Source organism: Scatophagus argus, chromosome 6 (genome assembly GCF_020382885.2).
Source record: "Scatophagus argus isolate fScaArg1 chromosome 6, fScaArg1.pri, whole genome shotgun sequence".
Taxonomy (NCBI): domain Eukaryota; kingdom Metazoa; phylum Chordata; class Actinopteri; family Scatophagidae; genus Scatophagus; species Scatophagus argus.
In genome coordinates, this window is record NC_058498.1 from 26,507,851 (window position 1) to 26,526,507 (window position 18,657).

General features: G+C 43.7%; 2 protein-coding genes across 3 annotated transcripts in view; one reads left to right on the plus strand and one right to left on the minus strand.

The window, feature by feature from the left end:
- Nucleotides 1–534: 534 nt before the first annotated feature.
- On the minus strand, nt 535–2,432 carry smim24 (small integral membrane protein 24). Its single transcript, XM_046391995.1, has 3 exons — nt 2,278–2,432; nt 1,972–2,113; nt 535–797 (listed from the first exon to the last, which is right to left on the minus strand). Exons 1-3 carry the CDS (start codon nt 2,348–2,350, stop codon nt 719–721), a joined length of 294 nt encoding a protein of 97 aa, XP_046247951.1. The 5' UTR covers nt 2,351–2,432; the 3' UTR covers nt 535–718.
- Nucleotides 2,433–17,112: 14,680 nt separating this feature from the next.
- The window catches only part of lrrc40 (leucine rich repeat containing 40), a 64,177-nt gene continuing 62,632 nt past the window's right edge, over nt 17,113–18,657 (plus strand). For both annotated transcript variants that reach the window (XM_046390803.1, XM_046390802.1), the window contains exon 1: nt 17,113–17,363. In XM_046390803.1, the coding sequence (XP_046246759.1) occupies nt 17,219–17,363 (145 nt within the window). In that variant the 5' untranslated portion in view covers nt 17,113–17,218. The remainder of the gene's footprint in view (nt 17,364–18,657) is intronic.

Consider the following 18,657-nt stretch of genomic DNA (forward strand, 5'->3'; position numbering starts at 1 on the left):
CCAGATCTGTGCCTCAACACAATCCTGTCTCGCAGGTCTACAGACAATTCCTTTGACTTCATGGCTTGGTTTGTGCTCTGACATGCACTGTCAACTGTGATTGCTTATATAGACACGTATGTGCCTTTCCAAATTATGCCCAATCAACTGAATTTACCACAGGTGGACTCAACTCAAGTTGTAGAAACCTCTGAGGGATGATTAATGGAAACAGGTTGCACCTGAGCTCAATTTTGAGTGTCATGGCAAAGGGTGTGAATACTTATGTACATGTTACATTTTTTCTCATTTTGAATAAATTTGCAAATAATTCAAGCAAACTTGTTCCACTTTGTCATTATAAGGTATTTTGTGTAGAATTTTGAGAGAGAAATTTAATTAAATCCATTTTGGAAGGAGACTGTAACATAACAAAATGTGCAAAAAGCGAAGCATTTGCACTGTAACACCTAAGATCATCAGTGCACTCAAACCACTCCACTGCGGTGGAGGTGGCAGTTCTGTTTTTAAAAGAAAAAAAAACAAAGAGAAAAAACAGTCCAATTAATGTTTAATACAACAAACACTCCAGACATTAATAGCTCAAATTAAACTTGATATGACAGCGAATTTAATGCAGCTATGTATTATTATATGTTATTTGATGGAATGGACACTGATGAACAAATCAGAAGTGAACAGCTTTGATTTGATGGCAGAGTGCTCTTCAGTTGGGTTTCTACAGACAGGTTTGTTTAGCATCACTTCCATCCATCTCTGTAGCCTTGTTGTCATGCGTCCATCCCTCTCCATCCTCCCTAAAACACATTAAAACAACAAGCAGACCGATTGGTTTACTTTTTGTCTGTTTTATATCCACTCATCAGGAAGTAAGTCATAATGAATGAAAATGTGTCCTGATATACAATAGATGAAGTGGAGATGAAGCAGAGTTCACTATCTAAATGGGGAGTAAATTTTTGTCAAGACTTATTAAACTATAAAACCTTACTAAATTACTAAACTATAAAAGAGAACCTTTTAAGCAACTTGAAGCAGAAGTACTGTTGGTACAGTTACCTAAAATGTATTATTTCTGGTAAAGTGCAGGATTAATAGAAGCAATGGAGTACATAAATACTCTGTTGTACAATTTTTTTGTGAGACGTGAGTATTTCCATTTTAGACTACTCTTATCTTGTAATACACTTACAACTTTCCAGTTGCACTTTTATTTGACAGTTATAGTTAGCACAGTAGCAATAGAGTACTACTTAGTTATTCAGTGATACTAATCATTGTGGCATTGTCAGTTATTATCTGACTCCACCAATGAAGAGTGAATAAACAGTTGTCAAATGGGGACAAATATTTGCCTGTATCTTGAATTTATTGGCCATCAGAACACCCTCTGTTTTCACTGAAAAACAACATAATTTGCCTCTACAATTTTACCTGCCAGCCAATTATAATGACTGATTTATTTGAACATGGTATAGTAAAGTAATTAATTTAAGGGTGAGCAAACTGTAATTCGTGTTATCTCTCATGTGGATATTTAAATGCAGGCAGGTTGTACAGATCTATAGAAATTTATAGTGCACACACACACACACACACACACACACACACACACACACACACACACACACACACACACAGTCTTGTTTCCATCACTTCTGGGGACATTATAGAGACTTACATTCATTTCCTGGGGCCTTAACCACCACCTAACCAACAAACATTACTTGCCTAATCCTACCCCTTACCCTAATCTAATCCTTACCTCAACGTGACCTTAAAGCAAGTAAGCAAGTATTCACCCTTATATCTAATGATTTGCATTATAAAGACTTGCATTTTGTCCTTATAAGTAAGACGGGTCCCCACAATGTGACTGTGTAAACAGATTTTTGTCCCCACAACTGCAGGAGTACACGTTCACACGAGTGTGTGTGAGTGTGTGTGTGTGTGTGTGTGTGTCTACCTTACCTGTTCTTCCTGAATAGTCTGTGAACAATCAGAATGGTGAAGGCAATCAAGAGGAAACCAAGTACAGCTGTCAGACCCACCAGCCAGGGCTGAAGAGTCACTGACTGCGATCCTGCTGCCACTTGCATGCCAGTCTGAACATCTGAACAAACCATTGCAGTACACAGGAGATTGAAACATATGAACATACCAAGTTCACAAGCGATTGAAACGCCTGAACACCTGAGCATGAACTGCTACACCACTACTACAACTGATTTACTGCATAATGAAGTGGGAACTGATACTAACTATGAAAAGTTTTACCTTTGTTAGCTGAGCAGCTGGTGGCAGACAATAACCCACACAACACAACAACTGGCAGATTCATCCTGAACATAACAAACCGACTCAACTCAAAACAGTACACACACAAGGGCTGGGCGCTCTTAGTGTGATCGAGGGTCACAGTCCAAAGGTTGTCACAACAATCTGGGTGAGTATTCTGTTGTGCTACTCATGTACAGTTTTCAGTTAATTCCTCAAGTACATACTACATACAGTAAACATGGAAACAAATCCAAGAGTTCACAAACTCTAGCTCTGTCTTATTCTCTTTCAGAATCTGTAAATTAGTAGATAATACATGTGATAAAGAAAACCTTTAACTTTAACTTTATTTCAGAATGTGTGCCATGAGCTCTGAGCTACTCTACAAGTCTGGGCTTCAAGATTTGAAAATTTTGTACACCTCACTATTGTGCTTTAGGGACACAGTGTTATCAAACAAATTAAATTGAATGTTTTTGAAATTATTTTACACACTAGTTTTTGTTTGGTAATTCAGCCTTACGTATACTGAAAATGTACACTAAAAGTAAGAGCAACATTTACAATAAGAGGGATGCACTGATGTAACTTTTCCCTCCTTACATAAATTCTTGATAACTCAGGGTTTTCCGCATATACAGTGCTAATGCCATACCAATCCTCTATTTTTAATCAAATGTAAAATCTGCATACCTCAAAATCATCGGGATCATTTCTATGTAAGGTAAATTGCAGCCAGGGGAGTTGTGCGGCTCTGTAAACCCTTTTTTGTGTGGTGTGTGTGTCAGTTCTGATCAGCTGGAATTAGTCCACTCCATCATATTCAATATACACAATACAATACAGTATTGGACAGTTTATTTCACAAATATTCTTTCTCAGTGATGTGCGGTGAGGTTTGCGTTTGGGGAAGCACTGACTTTCAAAGTCAGATCTACAAACATATAATAAAATAGCATAAATTAAGAATTCAGGCGAAGAATTTTAAATTTACAGTTGCTCAGAGTAAGCATATTTGCTCTCGCAATTCCACAGTTTGGGTGAAACAGTCCTTAATGAAACTAAATTTGCGTTAGTAAAACTTTCATTTTTATACCCTCATTTTATGAATTAAAGAAAAAAAGAAGAATGTGCAAATCTTTTTAATAAATGTGAATTCGTTTGTATTTCTTTTATCAATGGCCATGATTAAAGGCAGCCAGATCTTTTCTCTTCTTTTCCAGCAATTAGGGATGTGTTTTTGAAGCGGACACCAATTTCCTTCGATAGTATTAGTATGTACTCCACTTATAGGGTCCTGAAAAAAAAACAATGATTCAGTGATGTTGAGTAAAATGAATCAATTCATAAAAATTCTCCAGTCCTTTTTTCCACCTATTCAGGAAGGTATTGGCAAGAAGAAAACGTTTCAATTTGCACTTTGACCATGTAAAAACGGTGGTCCAACATGTTTTAGAAATGGGTAAGCTAAGCTAGCTGGTTTTTGCTGTTTCAACTTTAGCAAAAGTAAACCACGCATTGAACTCCCGACCTTCAGGCTCACTATTGCCCCCGTCTGTGAGGCAGAGGTACTAGCTGCCTCACGGCAAGCTTTATCCTTGCGGATTTTTGCCTAATCAACAAGACTTACATATTAGACACATACGTGAAATACATTACCAAACACTATGGCAATTAAAATGTATAGTAAAAGTGTCTTCAAGCAGGATATTGGAAACATACAGAGAAAGGGCAACAAGCACACAGCAAGTGCATGCGTTCAATCCACTTTGTGTGTGATTGCTCCATCTGGGGGGAGGCACAGCTCCGCGCTGCCTCACCTCTCATCTCTTCGTTGTATTTGAACAGGAAATATGGGATTTCAGCAATTTTGACTATAAAAATGATCAAAACTTGTCGGAACTACACCAAAATTGCATCAAAGTACAGGCCAGTGGAAAAATATTATTACTTATTTTATTTTAATATTTATTTTTTTCATCATTATGGCCTCCCCTGACTGCACGTCCTTATTTTTTTCTTCTCTAAGACATTTAGAAACATTTTCAGTGCAATATAAGGAAAACTCAAATTACTATTACGAAAACAGTATTGGCACAAACTATACATGTACTGTATGAATTCAGCAACATGTGGGCAGTTGTTTCTTTTGTGGCTGCTGATTTTTAATCATAGGTCACATGGAGGAACACTTACTCAAAATGTTCAGAGGACTTTGATGTCAAAATCAAAAATGATCAAAAAGATCCTTCTTGTTTCCTTCTTAGATCAGATCAACTTATCTTTAACAACAGGTTATGTACCACAGGCGTTTAAAGCCGCTGTTGTTAGACCTTTGCTTAAAAAACCTTCACTTGACCCAGACAACTTAGCAAACTATAGGCCGATATCCAACCTCCCATTTTTATCTAAAATACTTCAAAGAGTGGTTGCAAATCAGTTAATTGATCACCTACACAGGAACAGTCTCTTTGAAATTTGAAGTTTCAGTCTGGTTTCAGAGCCCACACAGCACAGAAACAGCACTGGTTAAAGATACAAATGACCTCCGCATGGCATCAGAACGCGGGCTTGTCTCCATACTCGTTCTACTGGATCTCAGTGCTGCTTTCGACACAGTAGATTACAACATTTTATTACACAGATTAGAACATGAGACTAGGATCACAGGGACTGCCCTACGCTGGTTCAAATCATATTTAACAGATAGATTTCACTTTGTTCACGTTAATGATGTTTCCTCTTCATATATAAGGGTTAGCCTCGGTGCTCCACAAGGTTCAGTGCTTGGGCCGATCCTGTTCACCTTATACATGCTCCCTCTAGGAAATATTATTCAGAAACATGGCATAAACTTTCATTGTTATGCTGATGACACTCACCTGTACTTATCCTTAAAGCCTGAAGAAACAGAGCTGTTAGCCAGACTCCAGGCATGTCTTAAGGACATAAAGGACTGGATGACTTCCGATTTCTTATTATTAAACTCAGACAAAACTGAGATCATTGTTCTAGGCCCCAAACATCTTAGAACTAGAATATCTGATAATATTCTCTCTCTGGATGGCATGACTTTGGCCCCCAGTGCGACTGTGAGGAACCTTGGCGTTATCTTCAATCAGGACGTGTCATTTATCCATCACATTAAACAGATCTCTAAGACCGCCGTCTTTCACCTCCGTAATATTGCTAAGATTAAGAGCGTCCTCTCTCAGAGTGATGCTGAAAAACTTGTCCATGCTTTCGTCACTTCTAGGCTGGACTATTGTCAGGATGTCCAAATTACTCTATTAATAGCCTGCAGCTGATCCAGAATGCAGCAGCTAGAGTTTTAACAGGAATCAGTAAAAGGGATCATATCTCCCCCGTCTTAGCTTCTCTTCACTTACTTACTAAACTTAAAACCTTTCTGTTTAGTAAAGCATATAGTTAGCCTCAAACAAAGTGTGTAGGGCTGGTAGGCATAGTTACACTCACTTCTTGATATATAACCACAGGTAGAATAGGTCTGACTAACTGTTAATCTTTAATCTCTATCATAGCTAAGCTGCTATAGGCCTATGCTGCCGGGGGACACAAACATGATCCACTAAGCAGTTCCCCCTCCTCCTTTTCCTCTTCTATCCTCTCCCCTTGGCAGATTAACATACAATTCATTATTTTATGTCACTAACTGTGTGTCCAGTTCTCGTCATAGCTTTGTGTCTCTCTCTCCCTTTCTCTCTCTCTCTCTCTGTATCTTTCTGCAGGTATCTCTCCATCCAGATCTTCATGTTGAACTGTAGCCGGCTCTATGACCAACCCAATGTCTACTGTTGACATCTGCCTGTCATTCTTCTGTGCACCGACTATCGGTGGGGTGGTTCTCCCTTGCGGGCCAAAATTGAACTGAATTGAATTGATAGGATAGTGGTTTTCAACAGAATATGAAAAATACATGAATGATACAGCATTTAATTATAATTTCATCATTATAATTTAAATCTTGTGAAATGTTAAAATCATATTGAGGTGGTATCAAAAGTGAAACTGAACGGATGAATCACATAAAAATTTATCTTTTTAGTAATGTTGTTCTGATGTTGTCAACTGCTTTCCTGCTTGTACAACATCCATTGCATGTCTGCCCGTCCTGGGTGAGGGATCCCTCCTCTGTTGCTCACCCTGAGGTTTCTTCCATTTTTTCCTGTTAATGGTTTTTCTGGGAGTTTTTCCTTAGTCGATGTGAGGGTCGAAGGGCAGAGGATGTTGCTGATGTTATGTAATGCCCTTTGAGACAAACTGCACATTAGGTGGGAGAACGCAATCAAGAAAACTAAAAGCAATGCTACCTAAAACCAAAGAGCAATAAACCATGGAAAATAAGTCAGTAATTCAGCTGGGGTGCAGGGCATAGGCCTGGCCTGAAACCTCGGGTGGGCGGCCCCAGTTCAACACCCAGGTTGGGCATGGTGCCTCAGGCGGTCTGCCCAAATGCTGGGCCAGGAGCCGACATGAGGCCTCAGGCGGTCTGCCTGAGTGCAGGACATGGACGAGTGGCCGATCCATGAGCTGCCTCCATGGCGACCTGACGAGGCGTGAAGACCTGACGAGACGTGAAGACCTGACGAGACGTGGCGATCTGCGTGAAGCGCAGGCGAACCCAGCCCAGGGATGATGAGCTGCGGCTCCTGCGCTGTTGTGTGATGAGCAGGCTGACCCAGCTTGGAGATGATGAGCTGCAGCCCCTCTACTGTGGCATGAAGACGTGGTGTGGTTTGGGGTGCTGGCGGACCCAGCCCTGGGACTGTGAGCTGCGGCCCCTCAGCTGAAATGTGGAACTCTGGCGTAGCTTGGGGTGCTGGCGGACCCAGCCCTGGGACTGTGAGCTGCAGCCCCTCAGCTGAAACGTGGAACTCTGGCGTAGCACGGGACAAGAACGTTGATCTGTGCGGCGGCAGGCGGCCTGGTCCACGGAGCAGGGACAGGAACGTAGATCTTCGCGGCAGTGGGCGGCTTGGTCCATGGAGCTGGAACAGGAACGTAGATCTGTGCGGCGGTGGGTGGCCTGGTCCGCGGAGCTAGAACAGGAATGCTGATCTCCGCGGCGGCTGGCGGCTCGATCCGCGGAGTCTGCACCGGCAGTGGGGAGTCTGTTGCTGGACACAGGCCTCCCCTGGACCTCAAGCGGCACATGTGCACCTTCCAGAGGTGGCCCAGACTGGCTATCAGGGGGTCTGATAGCCAGTCTGGTGCCCCAAAAAGGGGTTCATCATGGTCAGAGAGTGTTCTGTCACGAAGGGTCGGCGTCACTGACGCAGAAAAAAGCTGAACCCCGATGCAGAGTCTGAAAAAGGAGGGATGCGAGGTAGAGGTCCAATAACCATGAGTCTTTATTTAACCAACCAAAAATCAAAAAAAAAAAAAAAGCACACACTTACTGTGTCATGGGATCAATGAAAAACTGTGGCAAAAACTCCTGGCAAAAACTCCTGGCAAAAACTCCTGGCAAAACATGGCATGGTAAGGCAAAGCAAGGCAAGACAAAAAATCTCCTGGCATGAACTCAAGAACTTCAACAAGGAACACAAACGTAACACTCTGACAAAGGTGACTGGGAAGACAAGGACTAAATAGATGTGATAGGTAGAGCTCCTTCCCCTCCCACTGGCAGCTTGGTCACGCCCCTCTAATCAGCACCGATTCATAACAGCCGAGGTTAGATCACTTCCTGGTCACCTTTAAATGTAGCTGCAGACAGCCAGTGGTAGGTTCCCCTCATTCTTTCCTGATCCTATACTGCCAGGAACGGCGTCTAGTTGAGGTATGTTTCTCTGTTGTTTTGGTTGAAAATAGTTTTGGTATATGTACTTAGCACTTCCTTTATATCTGTACAGGTGCAGGACGGAGCACTTAAGCTGCTGGTCACCGTGCTCCCCTCTCCGTTTGGTGCAGTGCTCATCATGTGTGTATGTGTGGCTGTATCATGTGGAGTTCCCGGGTATGCCTGCTCTTGGCATTTTGAGTAAATTCTCGTTTTTTTGGTTGGATATGTTACTTAGATACCCAGTAGTCGCATTATCTTAACATCTTGTATATGATGCATGTTTTTCATATTGGGAACGGGGAAGTGATGTCGGCTCCTGGTGCAGTAGCTGAGCTCTAGGCACTGCTGTTTTTGCCCATTTGTCAAATATGTTTGGTGTACTTATCAACCTTGTTGATTAGCTATTTTTTTTATAAGTTATTGTAGTTATTAGGTTTTTTTCTCCCCAGTTGGGTTAAGTTTTGTTATTCTTTTTGGTAAACCAACCTTGAGCTTGCACTTTATTCTGGAGTCCTTTTGATACCAGCGTAGGTGGGTTGGTCGGAGGCTTACGGGTGGTGGCTCACTAGGTGGAGGGTCCCCCCCCCCCTTACTCCTTGAGTTTACCTGCATGCTTAATATTTTGTTGTGCTCTAACCTGTCTTTCTGCTTTGCAGTGTGTGTGCGTGTGCGTGTGTGTGTGTGGGTGTCACCCCCCCCCTCAAATCTCAAATCAAAGAACCTGTGTGTATTCTCTGGGTGAAATTCCCAGAGTGGCGTTGTCATATTGTCAGGGGTGTAGAGCTGCCCCGGTCACATAGACATGACAACGAGACACAGGTGACACACATTAGGAGAGAGAAAGCAATCAAGAAAACTAAAAGCAAAGGTACATAAAAACAGGACACACAGGGGAAGTGACGCTTTTCAAAATAAAACAGGACATGACCTTGAACATAATACATGGAAACACAAGACACACATGGAACATGACACAAGGACTCAAAAACCAAAAGACAGAGAACCAAGATGTGACAGAAACCTTGAACATAAAACATGAAAACACATGAGAGACAAACATGAAACATGGCACGTGGACTCAAACACAAAACATGGAAACACAAGAAACATGACACATGGATTCAAAAACAAAAGGACAGAAAACCAGGACGTGATTGAAACCTGAACTTAAAACATGAAAAACACATGAGAGACAAACATGACAGATGGCACATGGACTACCAAAAATCAAAAAACAAAGCATAACCAAAACACCAGGCATGACATTTAAATGTTTAGTTTTATATTCTTTTTATATTCTATTTTTATTTAGCTTATATTTCTGTTTTATTCAACTTTTCATCTCGTATTTTTATAGTCTACTTACTGCTCCCGGGACCTGAGTCCTAATTTCATACCATAAACTAGTGAATGTGAGATGGTATGACAATAAAGTTCCTTGAATCCTTGAATCCTTGAACATTCACTGTCTTGCATATGAAGGCAATAAAGCTGACTCTGTCCACAATCAGTGTGTCATTGTTGATTTTTTTCCATGTTTAGATTTGGTGTGGGAACTGGGAGCCTCTGTGCATGGTTGATATTCTCTCTGGTGTCATTTGCCCCTTGTACAGCACTGGGTCTAAGTGTGGACATCCACTGTAAGCAACACTATGCTCTCCACCACAGTTACAGCATTTGATTTTTGCATTCTGGTCGCACCTTCCATACTCACGTTCTCCACTACACCTTGCTCATCTTAATTTTCCCCTGCATTGTCCTGCTGTGTGCCCCATTCTCTGACATTTGAAATATTCTTGAGTTTCCTGACTGCTCATTTTTTGCAAAAATTACTCAGGAATCTGGCAAACTGAATCTTTCCCATCTCTATTTTACGTTACACTTTCAAGCCCTATAGCCTTATAACCGGGTGTCTCAACTTGGCTATATAAGTTGGTATTTCACCCGTCGCCACAATACCGATCGAGTTAATGATAGATGATAGAGTGTGAGGCCACTTCAAAAATTGTTGCATGCAATAAAACAATCAAAAGCTATTGTCTTATACATTGAATTTTCTTCTGCAAACCTCAATCTGCATTGAAATAAATAAATACAATCATAAATGCATTTTGTTCAAGCATACATGCACATTACATTATTTGCAAATCAAGTGAGATATAGGCATTATGTATGGCATGCAAAAAGTCAGACATACATGAGCTATATATTGGGCATTATGTATGACATATATGCACCGGACTGTGGCATATACAGTATGTGGATTTATATAAGTCATATATGACACATATATTTCCTATATATTCACATACATGCACATAAATGACCCTAAATATGGCATACATGCACATATATTGGGTTGACACGGTGGATACAGTGGTTAGTGCTGTTGCCTCATAGCGAGAGGGTTCCAGGTTTGAATCCCGGTCTGGGCCTTTCAGAATCAGAATCAGAATCAGAATTCCTTTATTAATCACTGGAGGGAAATTCTTGTTTTTACAGACATTGCACATGCAGTATTCCCGACCAAGAAAGGAGAAAAGTGCAGAGTATAAAAATATGATAAACAAAAAACTAAAATCTCAAGTACAGGTATTTACAAAAAACTGTATTCAAATTTTTAAGAAAAATTTAAAAATACAGGTATGTACATGTGTAAAAGAGCCAATATGTACATTGTATATACAAGTGAGTGTGTCCGTCACAGTGCTGAATTTAACAGTTTGATGGCGACAGGCAGGAATGATTTCCTGTGTCGCTCTGTGGTACATCGTGGCAGTATGAGTCTGTTGCTGAACGAGCTCCTGTAGCCGATCAGCACATTGTGGAGAGGGTGAGAGGGAAAGTCCAGTATATTTCTTATTTTGGACAACATCCTCCTCTCAGACACCACTGTCAGAGAGTCCAGTTCCTCTCCCACAACATGGCTGGCCTTCTTGATGATTCTATTGAGTCTGTTAGTGTCCCTCACCCTCAGGCAGCTGCCCCAGCAGGCAACGGCATATGTGATGGCACTGGACACCACCGACTCATAGAACATCCTCAGCATCGTCCTGCAGATGTTGAAGGACCTCAGCCGCCTCAGAAAGTAGAGGCGACTCTGGCCCTTTCTGTAGACCATGTCCACGTTCTTGCACCAGTCCAGTTTGTGGTCTAAGTACACACCCAGGTATTTATACTCCTCCACCACCTCCACAGTGTCCCCTTTGATGTTGATAGGGGTCACTTGAGCCTTAGTCCTCCTCAGGTCCACCACCAGTTCCTTGGTCTTTGTCACATTGAGTTGTAGGTGGTTTTTCCCGCTCCATGTGACAAAGTTGTCCACTACCGTCCTGTACTCTCTCTCATCCCCCCCAGTAATACACCCAACCACTGCAGAGTCATCAGAAAATTTCTGAAGATGGCAGGACTCTGTGCAGTGCGTAAAGTCTGTGGTGTAAATAGTGAAGAGGAAGGGAGAGAGGACAGTCCCCTGTGGAGCCCCGGTGTTGCTGATCACTTCATCTGACAGGCAGCACTTCAGGCGTACGTACTGCGGTCTGCCCGTCAGATAGTCTGCGATCCAGGACACCAGTGGGGCATCCACCTGCATCGCTGTCAGCTTCTCAGCCAGCAGAGCCGGCCTGATGGTGTCAAACGCACTCGAGAAATCGAAGAACGTGATTCTCACAGTGCTTGCCGGTTTGTCCAGGTGAGTGTAGACTCTGTTCAGCAGGTAGATGATGGCATCGTCCACTCCAAGGCGGGGCTGGTAGGCGAACTGAAGGGGATCCTGAAGTGGTTGGACCATGGGCTGGAGCTGTTCCAGGACGAGTCTTTCCAGGGTCTTCATGATGTGTGACGTCAGGGCCACAGGCCTGTAGTCCTTGGGGTCGCTGGTACGCGGCGTCTTCGGGACAGGAACGAGGCATGACGTCTTCCACACCACGGGGACCCTCTGGAGACTCAGACTCAGGTTGAAGACATGATGGAGTACTCCGCTTAGCTGGGGGGCACAGGCTTTCAGGACCCTGGGGCTCACACCATCTGGGCCTGCAGCTTTGCCTGCACGGAGTCTCTGCAGCTGTCTTCTCACCTGGTCAGCTGTGAAGGTCATCGTTGGGGTGATGGGTGGGGGAGGAGTGCTTGTGGTACCCAGGTGAGAGTGGTCCACCCAGGCTTCTGGGGACGAGGTGTGAGCAAGGCCATCCAGATGGAATGTGGGTGGAGGGAGAGAGGCTGGAGTGGCTGGTTGCTGCAACCGTACTGCTGAGGAGTCGTTTGAAGTGTGAATTGGGGTCACTGTGTCGAATCTGTTAAAAAACTGATTCAGCTCATTCGCCCGTTCCACACTGCCATCAACTCCTCCGCTGTTTGTCCCGTAACCTGTGATGGTCCTCATGCCACTCCACACCTCTCTCGTGTTGTTCTGCTGGAGTTTCCACTCCAGCTTCCTCCGGTACCTCTCCTTTGCCTCCCTGATCTTTGGTCTCAGGGTGCGCTGAATAGCTCTCACCTCCTCCCTATTGCCTGCTTTCTATGCGGAGTTTGCATGTTCTCCCTGTGCCGTGTGGGTTTTCTCCGGGTACTCTGGCTTCCTCCCACAATACCAAAAACATGCACATTAGGTCAATTGGCTACTCTATATTGCCCCAAGGTGTGAGTGTGAGTGAGGTAGTGCAGGGTGGAGTATAGTGCAAGTGGGTGAAAAACTGTGCAAATGAACAGCAGGTGGATAATGACATGAGCAAAAATCAGTTACTAAAGTGCAGGGCAGCATGTTAGTCAGTTGGTGTTCAACAGTCTAACAGCACAGGGGAAGAAACTGTTCTTGTGGCGTGAGGTTTTGGTCCGAATGGACCGTAATCTCCTGCCTGAAGGAAATTTCTCAAAGAGTCTGTGTCCGGGTGAGAAAGGTCAGCTGTGATCCGACCTGCACGTCTCAGAGTCCTGGAGGTGTACAGGTCTCTGAGAGATGGAAGGCTGCAGCCGATCACCTTCTCAGCAGAGCGCACAGCACGCTGCAGTCTGTGCTTGTCCCTGGCAGTGGCCCCAGCAGACCACACGGTGATGGAGGAGGTGAGGATGGACTCAATGATGGCCGTGTAGAACTGAACCATCATCTTGGTTGGCACCTTGAGTTTCCTCAGCTGCCGCAGGAAGAACATCCTCTGCTGGGCCCTTTTGATGAGGGAGCTGATGGTCAGCTCCCACTTGAGGTCCCGGGTGATGGTGGTACCCAGGAAACGGAAGTAGTCCACCATGGAGATGGAGGTGTCTGTCAGGGTGAAGGGGAGCCATGGAGCTATATTGAAGGCAGAGCTGAAGTCCACGAACAAGATCCTAACTTAGGTTCCCGGGGAGTCCAGATGCCGCAGGATGAAGTGTAGAGTCAGGTTGACTGCATCATCTACAGACCTGTTGGCTCTGTAGGCAAACTGCAGGGGGTCCAGGAGGGGGGTTGTGATGGACTTAAGGTGGGACAGAACCAGGCGCTCAAATGACTTCATGACTACAGATGTCAGTGCCACAGGTCTGTAATCATTAAGTCCAGTGATCCTCGGCTTCTTGGGGACTGGAACTCCAGCTCCCCCTCAACCCTGACGGATAAGCGGTATAGAAAATGGATGGATGGATGTTCATATATTTCTTTTCCGTGTGGGCAACTAGTCGTCAGAGGCAGGTGCAGAGTGAAACGTCACTACAAAGACACAAAGCTGATGCTTAAGTTCTATGTCGTCAACACACATGCATCCCCAGTGCTAGGATTAAAAGCATGCCTTGACTTTGGATTCATTAAGGGTCCTCTCTGTGTCCAGCACAGCCACTCAGCCAGTCATGGAGGAGTTTGCAGACATCTTTAAAGGCACAGGATCTATACAAGATACAAGATAGGTTTATTTGTCACACACACAGTCATACACGGTACAATGTGCAGTGAAATTCTTTTTGTCTCTGCTACCAAAAGATAGGTAAGTAAAATAGAAAGAGTAAAATTAAATATTATAAAATAGAAACCTTATAAAAATAATAAAATTAAAAATGTGAATATGTGCAGTATTTACATGTACAGTATTTACATGTAGTGTAGGTGGGAGTAGGATTGTCCAGATTAACCCTCACTATTGAGCAGACGGATGGCCTGGGGGAAGAAGCTTTTCCTCTTCCTCTCAGTGTTGGTTCTCAGGCAGCGGAACTGATGGTCTGATGGCAACAGGGAGAGGACTGAGTGTCCGGGGTGATGGGGCTGCCTGAGGATCTTCTCAGCTCTCGACCGATGTAAATGTCCTGCAGGTCGGGTAAAGTTGTTCTGATCGTCCACTCAGCTGAGCGGACTACCCTCCTAAGGGTCAAGAGGTCCTGCTTTGTGAAGCTGCCCATCCATGTGGTGATGCTCCCACTCAAGATGCTCTCAGTGGTGCAGGTGTAGAAGTTCCTGAGCACCTTGATGGGGAGCCTGAAGTGTCTGAGGCATCTGAGGTAGAAGAGATGCTGCCTGGCCTTCTTAACAGTCTTGTTAAAATGCAGTGACCAGGACAGATCCTGTGTGATGGTCACACTGAGGTATTTAAAACTGTCCACCCTCTCCACCTCAGACCCACTGATGTGGAGTGAACGGATGTCCTTCTGCTGCTTCCTCCTATATTCCACAATCAGCTCCTTAGTTTTGCTGACGTTCAGCAGAAGGTTATTCTCCTGGCACCAGCTCTCCAGGTGGGTGACCTCCTTCCTGTAGGTCTCCTCCTTGTTGTGGGAGATTAACCCCATGACGGCTGTGTCGTCAGCAAACTTTATAATGATGTTGCTGTCTGATGTGAACACACAGTCATGTGTGTAAAGGGAGTACAGCAGGGGACTCAGCACGCAGCCTCGAGGGCATCCAGTGTTGAGAGTTGTCTGCCGTTTAGGAAGCTGTGGACCCACCTTCACAGGGAGGAGTTCAGTCCAAGATCACACAGCTTAGTTACCAGCCTGGAGGGGACTATGGTATTGAATGCTGAGCTGTAGTCCACAAGCAGCACTCTCACATAGTTCCCCATCCTAATGTCTATGTGGGAAAGTGTTTTGTGCAGCAGGAAGGTTATGGCGTCATCTGTGGATCTGTCTGGGCGGTATGCAAACTGAAGGGGATCCAGGGTGGGGGGCAGAGAGGAGGTGATGAATGTTTTTACCAGCTTCTCAAAACATTTCATCGCCACAGATGTGAGGGCTATGGGGCGATAGTCATTGGGGTTACTGGGCTGGGCTGTCTTTGGGACCGGGACTACAACAGACTTTTTAAAGCAGAGGGGAATCACACACTGTGAGAGGGAGAGGTTGAATATCGTTGTAAACACCAGTGCAAGCTGTTCAGCACAGGCTTTGAGGACTCGACTGCTAATGCCGTCAGGCCCTGCTGCCTTCCTGGTGTTTACACTTCTAAACATCCTCCTCGAAACGTGCGAAGAAGTTGTTGAGCTCATCAGCCAGAGAAGCGTCGGCTTTCGTCGGCTCTGTAAGATTGCAGCTATCAGAGACATGAAACCTCCCAAAGATAAAGGTGAGCTTGAAACAAAGCTTGCCCCTGGACTTGCAAGTGTCAATGCACCCCTGTGCTACTTATTGAAAGAGTCAAATGAATTCATATGGGATACACAGCATGAAGAAGCTTTTAAGAAAATTAAAGAACTCATCACACATGAGCCAGGTCCAGTCTTAATGTATTTTGACCCCAGCAAAGAGCTCACACTACAAGTTGTTGCAGGTAAACATGGACCAAGCGCAGTCTTATTGCAAGGAGGCAAGCCCTTCAGGTATGCATCTAAAGCGCTAACTGACAGCGAAGTCAATTATGCCCAGATCGAAAAGGAGATTTATGCCATTCTGTTGGCATGTAAATGCTTCCACCTGTATGTATATGGCCATCACATCACTGTAGAGAGTGACCACAAACCTCTCGAGTCCATCATTCATAAGCCACTTGCAGCAGCACCTTCAAGATTGCAGCGCATGTTCCTGCAACTCCAACATTATGACTTTACCGTCATCCACACACCAGGCAAAGACATTCCTGTCGCTCTACACTCTATCCAGGAAGTCACCAAGATAACAGTCTCAGTGAAGGCATGGACATGCAGGTGCACATATTGTACACTAACCTACCAGTCAGCGAGACTAAGCTGAAAGAGATCAAAAGAGAAACTGACAAAGACACACAGCTCAGGCAATTGAAGAAAACAATTGTCGAGGGATGGCCTGAGCAGAGGAGATTATGCCCTCAGAGCATAGCAGAGTACTGGGATCACCACGATGAACTCTCACACTTGAATGACATCATCTTCAAAAGTGAGAAAATTGTTGTTCCTACTTCACTGCATGAAGAGATGTTATCATGGATACATGTTGGTCATATGGGCATTGAAAAGTGCAAGCAGAGAGCACAAGACATTCTGTTTTGGCCAGGCATGAAAAAGCTGACTGAGAAGATCGTTGCAAAGTGTCTGCACAGACAAAGACAAATCTATAATTGTTATCTGATCAAAGCTGATAAATAAATAACACTGTCATATTATTATAACTTACATTTTTGATAATAATCCTTTTAATAAAACTGAAATATACTGTATTTGTAACATGTTGCAACCATCCCCAAACAATGTTGCATCCATAACGGGCGTAACATATAATTACATTTTTGCATACATTTCCTTTTTTATTATTATTATTATTATAAGAAACACAACTCGTGAAATTTATACATGTAAGGATATCATGTTAAAAGCATATAAAGCAAATATTTCATTTTAGGATTAACCTATCAACAATGCACACGCCTTCTGGTGGACAAAACAAGAAACAGCAAATACAAAACAAAAGAAATGGGTTTGCTACAGGGACTCCTTGGCCAAACTCCAGTCCTCCTCTCCTCAAATGATTCAAATGACTTTGAAATAAAATCAAGTCGTTTTTTTATTATTTTCTATCTTTAACAAAGGCGGGTGACTCACAATGGTTACATGTTGGTATATGAGGCAATGCTTTTATTCTGAAGACTCCTCGACGGGAAGAGCTATTTTTATTGCTGCTGGCGGGCGGAAAACGGACATTTTGGGTGTGGAGATAGATCAGCTCAAGTCAGTGCTACAAGGGCAAATTTAGCTAAACATACGGACAATGTCACGATTCAAAAGAGCGAATAAGGTGGACTCTCTGGTGGGTTTCAGGATGGAAAACACTGAGTCGACCGTTCCTTACGGTCTGCTGAAGGCAGCAAGGAAAACTGGCCAGCTCAACCTGTCCGGCCGAGGTCTGACAGAAGGTAATTTTCACATTAGACAGCTTATAGGAGCCCCTTTCGTAAATTGTCTTAGCACCAGTTTGACTGTGTTGTGAATAAAGCAGTCACGTAAACATCGCAAGAACCACCACGTAAAGAGCGAGGTCCGTCAAACATAAAGCTTTTAAGCGAAGCCAGCGAACCAGTCAGAAGCGTCCTCTATGACGTGTTGGAATTTGGCTTATTTACTGTCACGAAAACAACTCTTGTCTCACAAACTACTTGAATGTTACCGTTAAATGCATTACGAGAGCTTTGGCTTTTTAACTTGTCTTACACTGTGTGTGTGTGTGCGCGCGCGCGTCCAGATGTTGATGAATTTTTATTCAAGATCTTTAAGCTGATTGGAGTAAACCTCATCCCGAATGATTGCCAGAACTCAGGGTTTTCCCTGCAGAACACTGCATTGCAAACAGATGATTAATGTTATTCACTTCACCTGTCAGTGGTTTTGAGTTTGTGGGTGGTAAGTGTATATTAGGTTTTATTTTAATTAGGAGGATTTTAGGGTTGTAATCAGTCTCAAATCTCAAAATATTTGGTTATTTTTTAAAATAATTTACCGAATGCCTCTCGCAGTAACATCACGCAATCATGATAGTGGAACCAACAAAACAGCGATGTTGTTGCGGCCAGGACTCTTAGAGCAGATGCATGTCGTTCATGTAGCAGTCACTTTACCTTGGACCACATAGGAAAGTGCAAATTCACAGAAATTTGGCTGCCCAACCAAGATTTTTCTACATGGCTGAAATCGGTTCTGTTCTACTCTCGTCTCTACCGTGTTTCCAGCCCCAACTCCGATATCAACTACAGGGATAGCAGCACCACAACACCAGACAATGTTCGGTTGTACGCCTACACTGAAAGCAGAGGTACTGTGGTCTCTGAACACCGTACCGTGATAAAACACCAATCATACAAGTCAAATGAGGGAGCATCAGCAAGTTTAGATTAGCCCCGTACATCTCAGAGCAACTTGTTGCGGATGCTAACAAGGACAAGTTGGCTTTAGTGTTTGATGAGAGCCTTAACCACACCATAAAAAAAAAACAGCTCGATCTGCATGTCTGCTATTGGTGCGAAGATCATGTCCAGTAAAGATATTTGGGATCACAGTTTATGGGACATGGAACAGCCCGGGATTTACTGCGCAATTTCAAAGTAAGTAAGCGGCACAAATAGATTGTTATGGAAGCAGAAAATTAGAAACTCATTCTGCCTAACTAATGCATGTAAATGTGGCAACCAAACTTTCAATATAGTGCAGTCCAGT

Excerpts from the sequence above, each read along its gene's own strand:
- smim24 (XM_046391995.1), bottom strand. The coding sequence starts at position 2,350 with ATGTTCAGGATGAATCTGCCAGTTGTTGTGTTGTGTGGGTTATTGTCT. Across the intron at positions 2,114-2,277 it reads CAGCTGCTCAGCTAACAAAG|ATGTTCAGACTGGCATGCAA; the intron begins GTAAAACTTTTC and ends TGGTTTGTTCAG. Across the intron at positions 798-1,971 it reads AGACTATTCAGGAAGAACAG|GGAGGATGGAGAGGGATGGA; the intron begins GTAAGGTAGACA and ends AATGTGTTTTAG.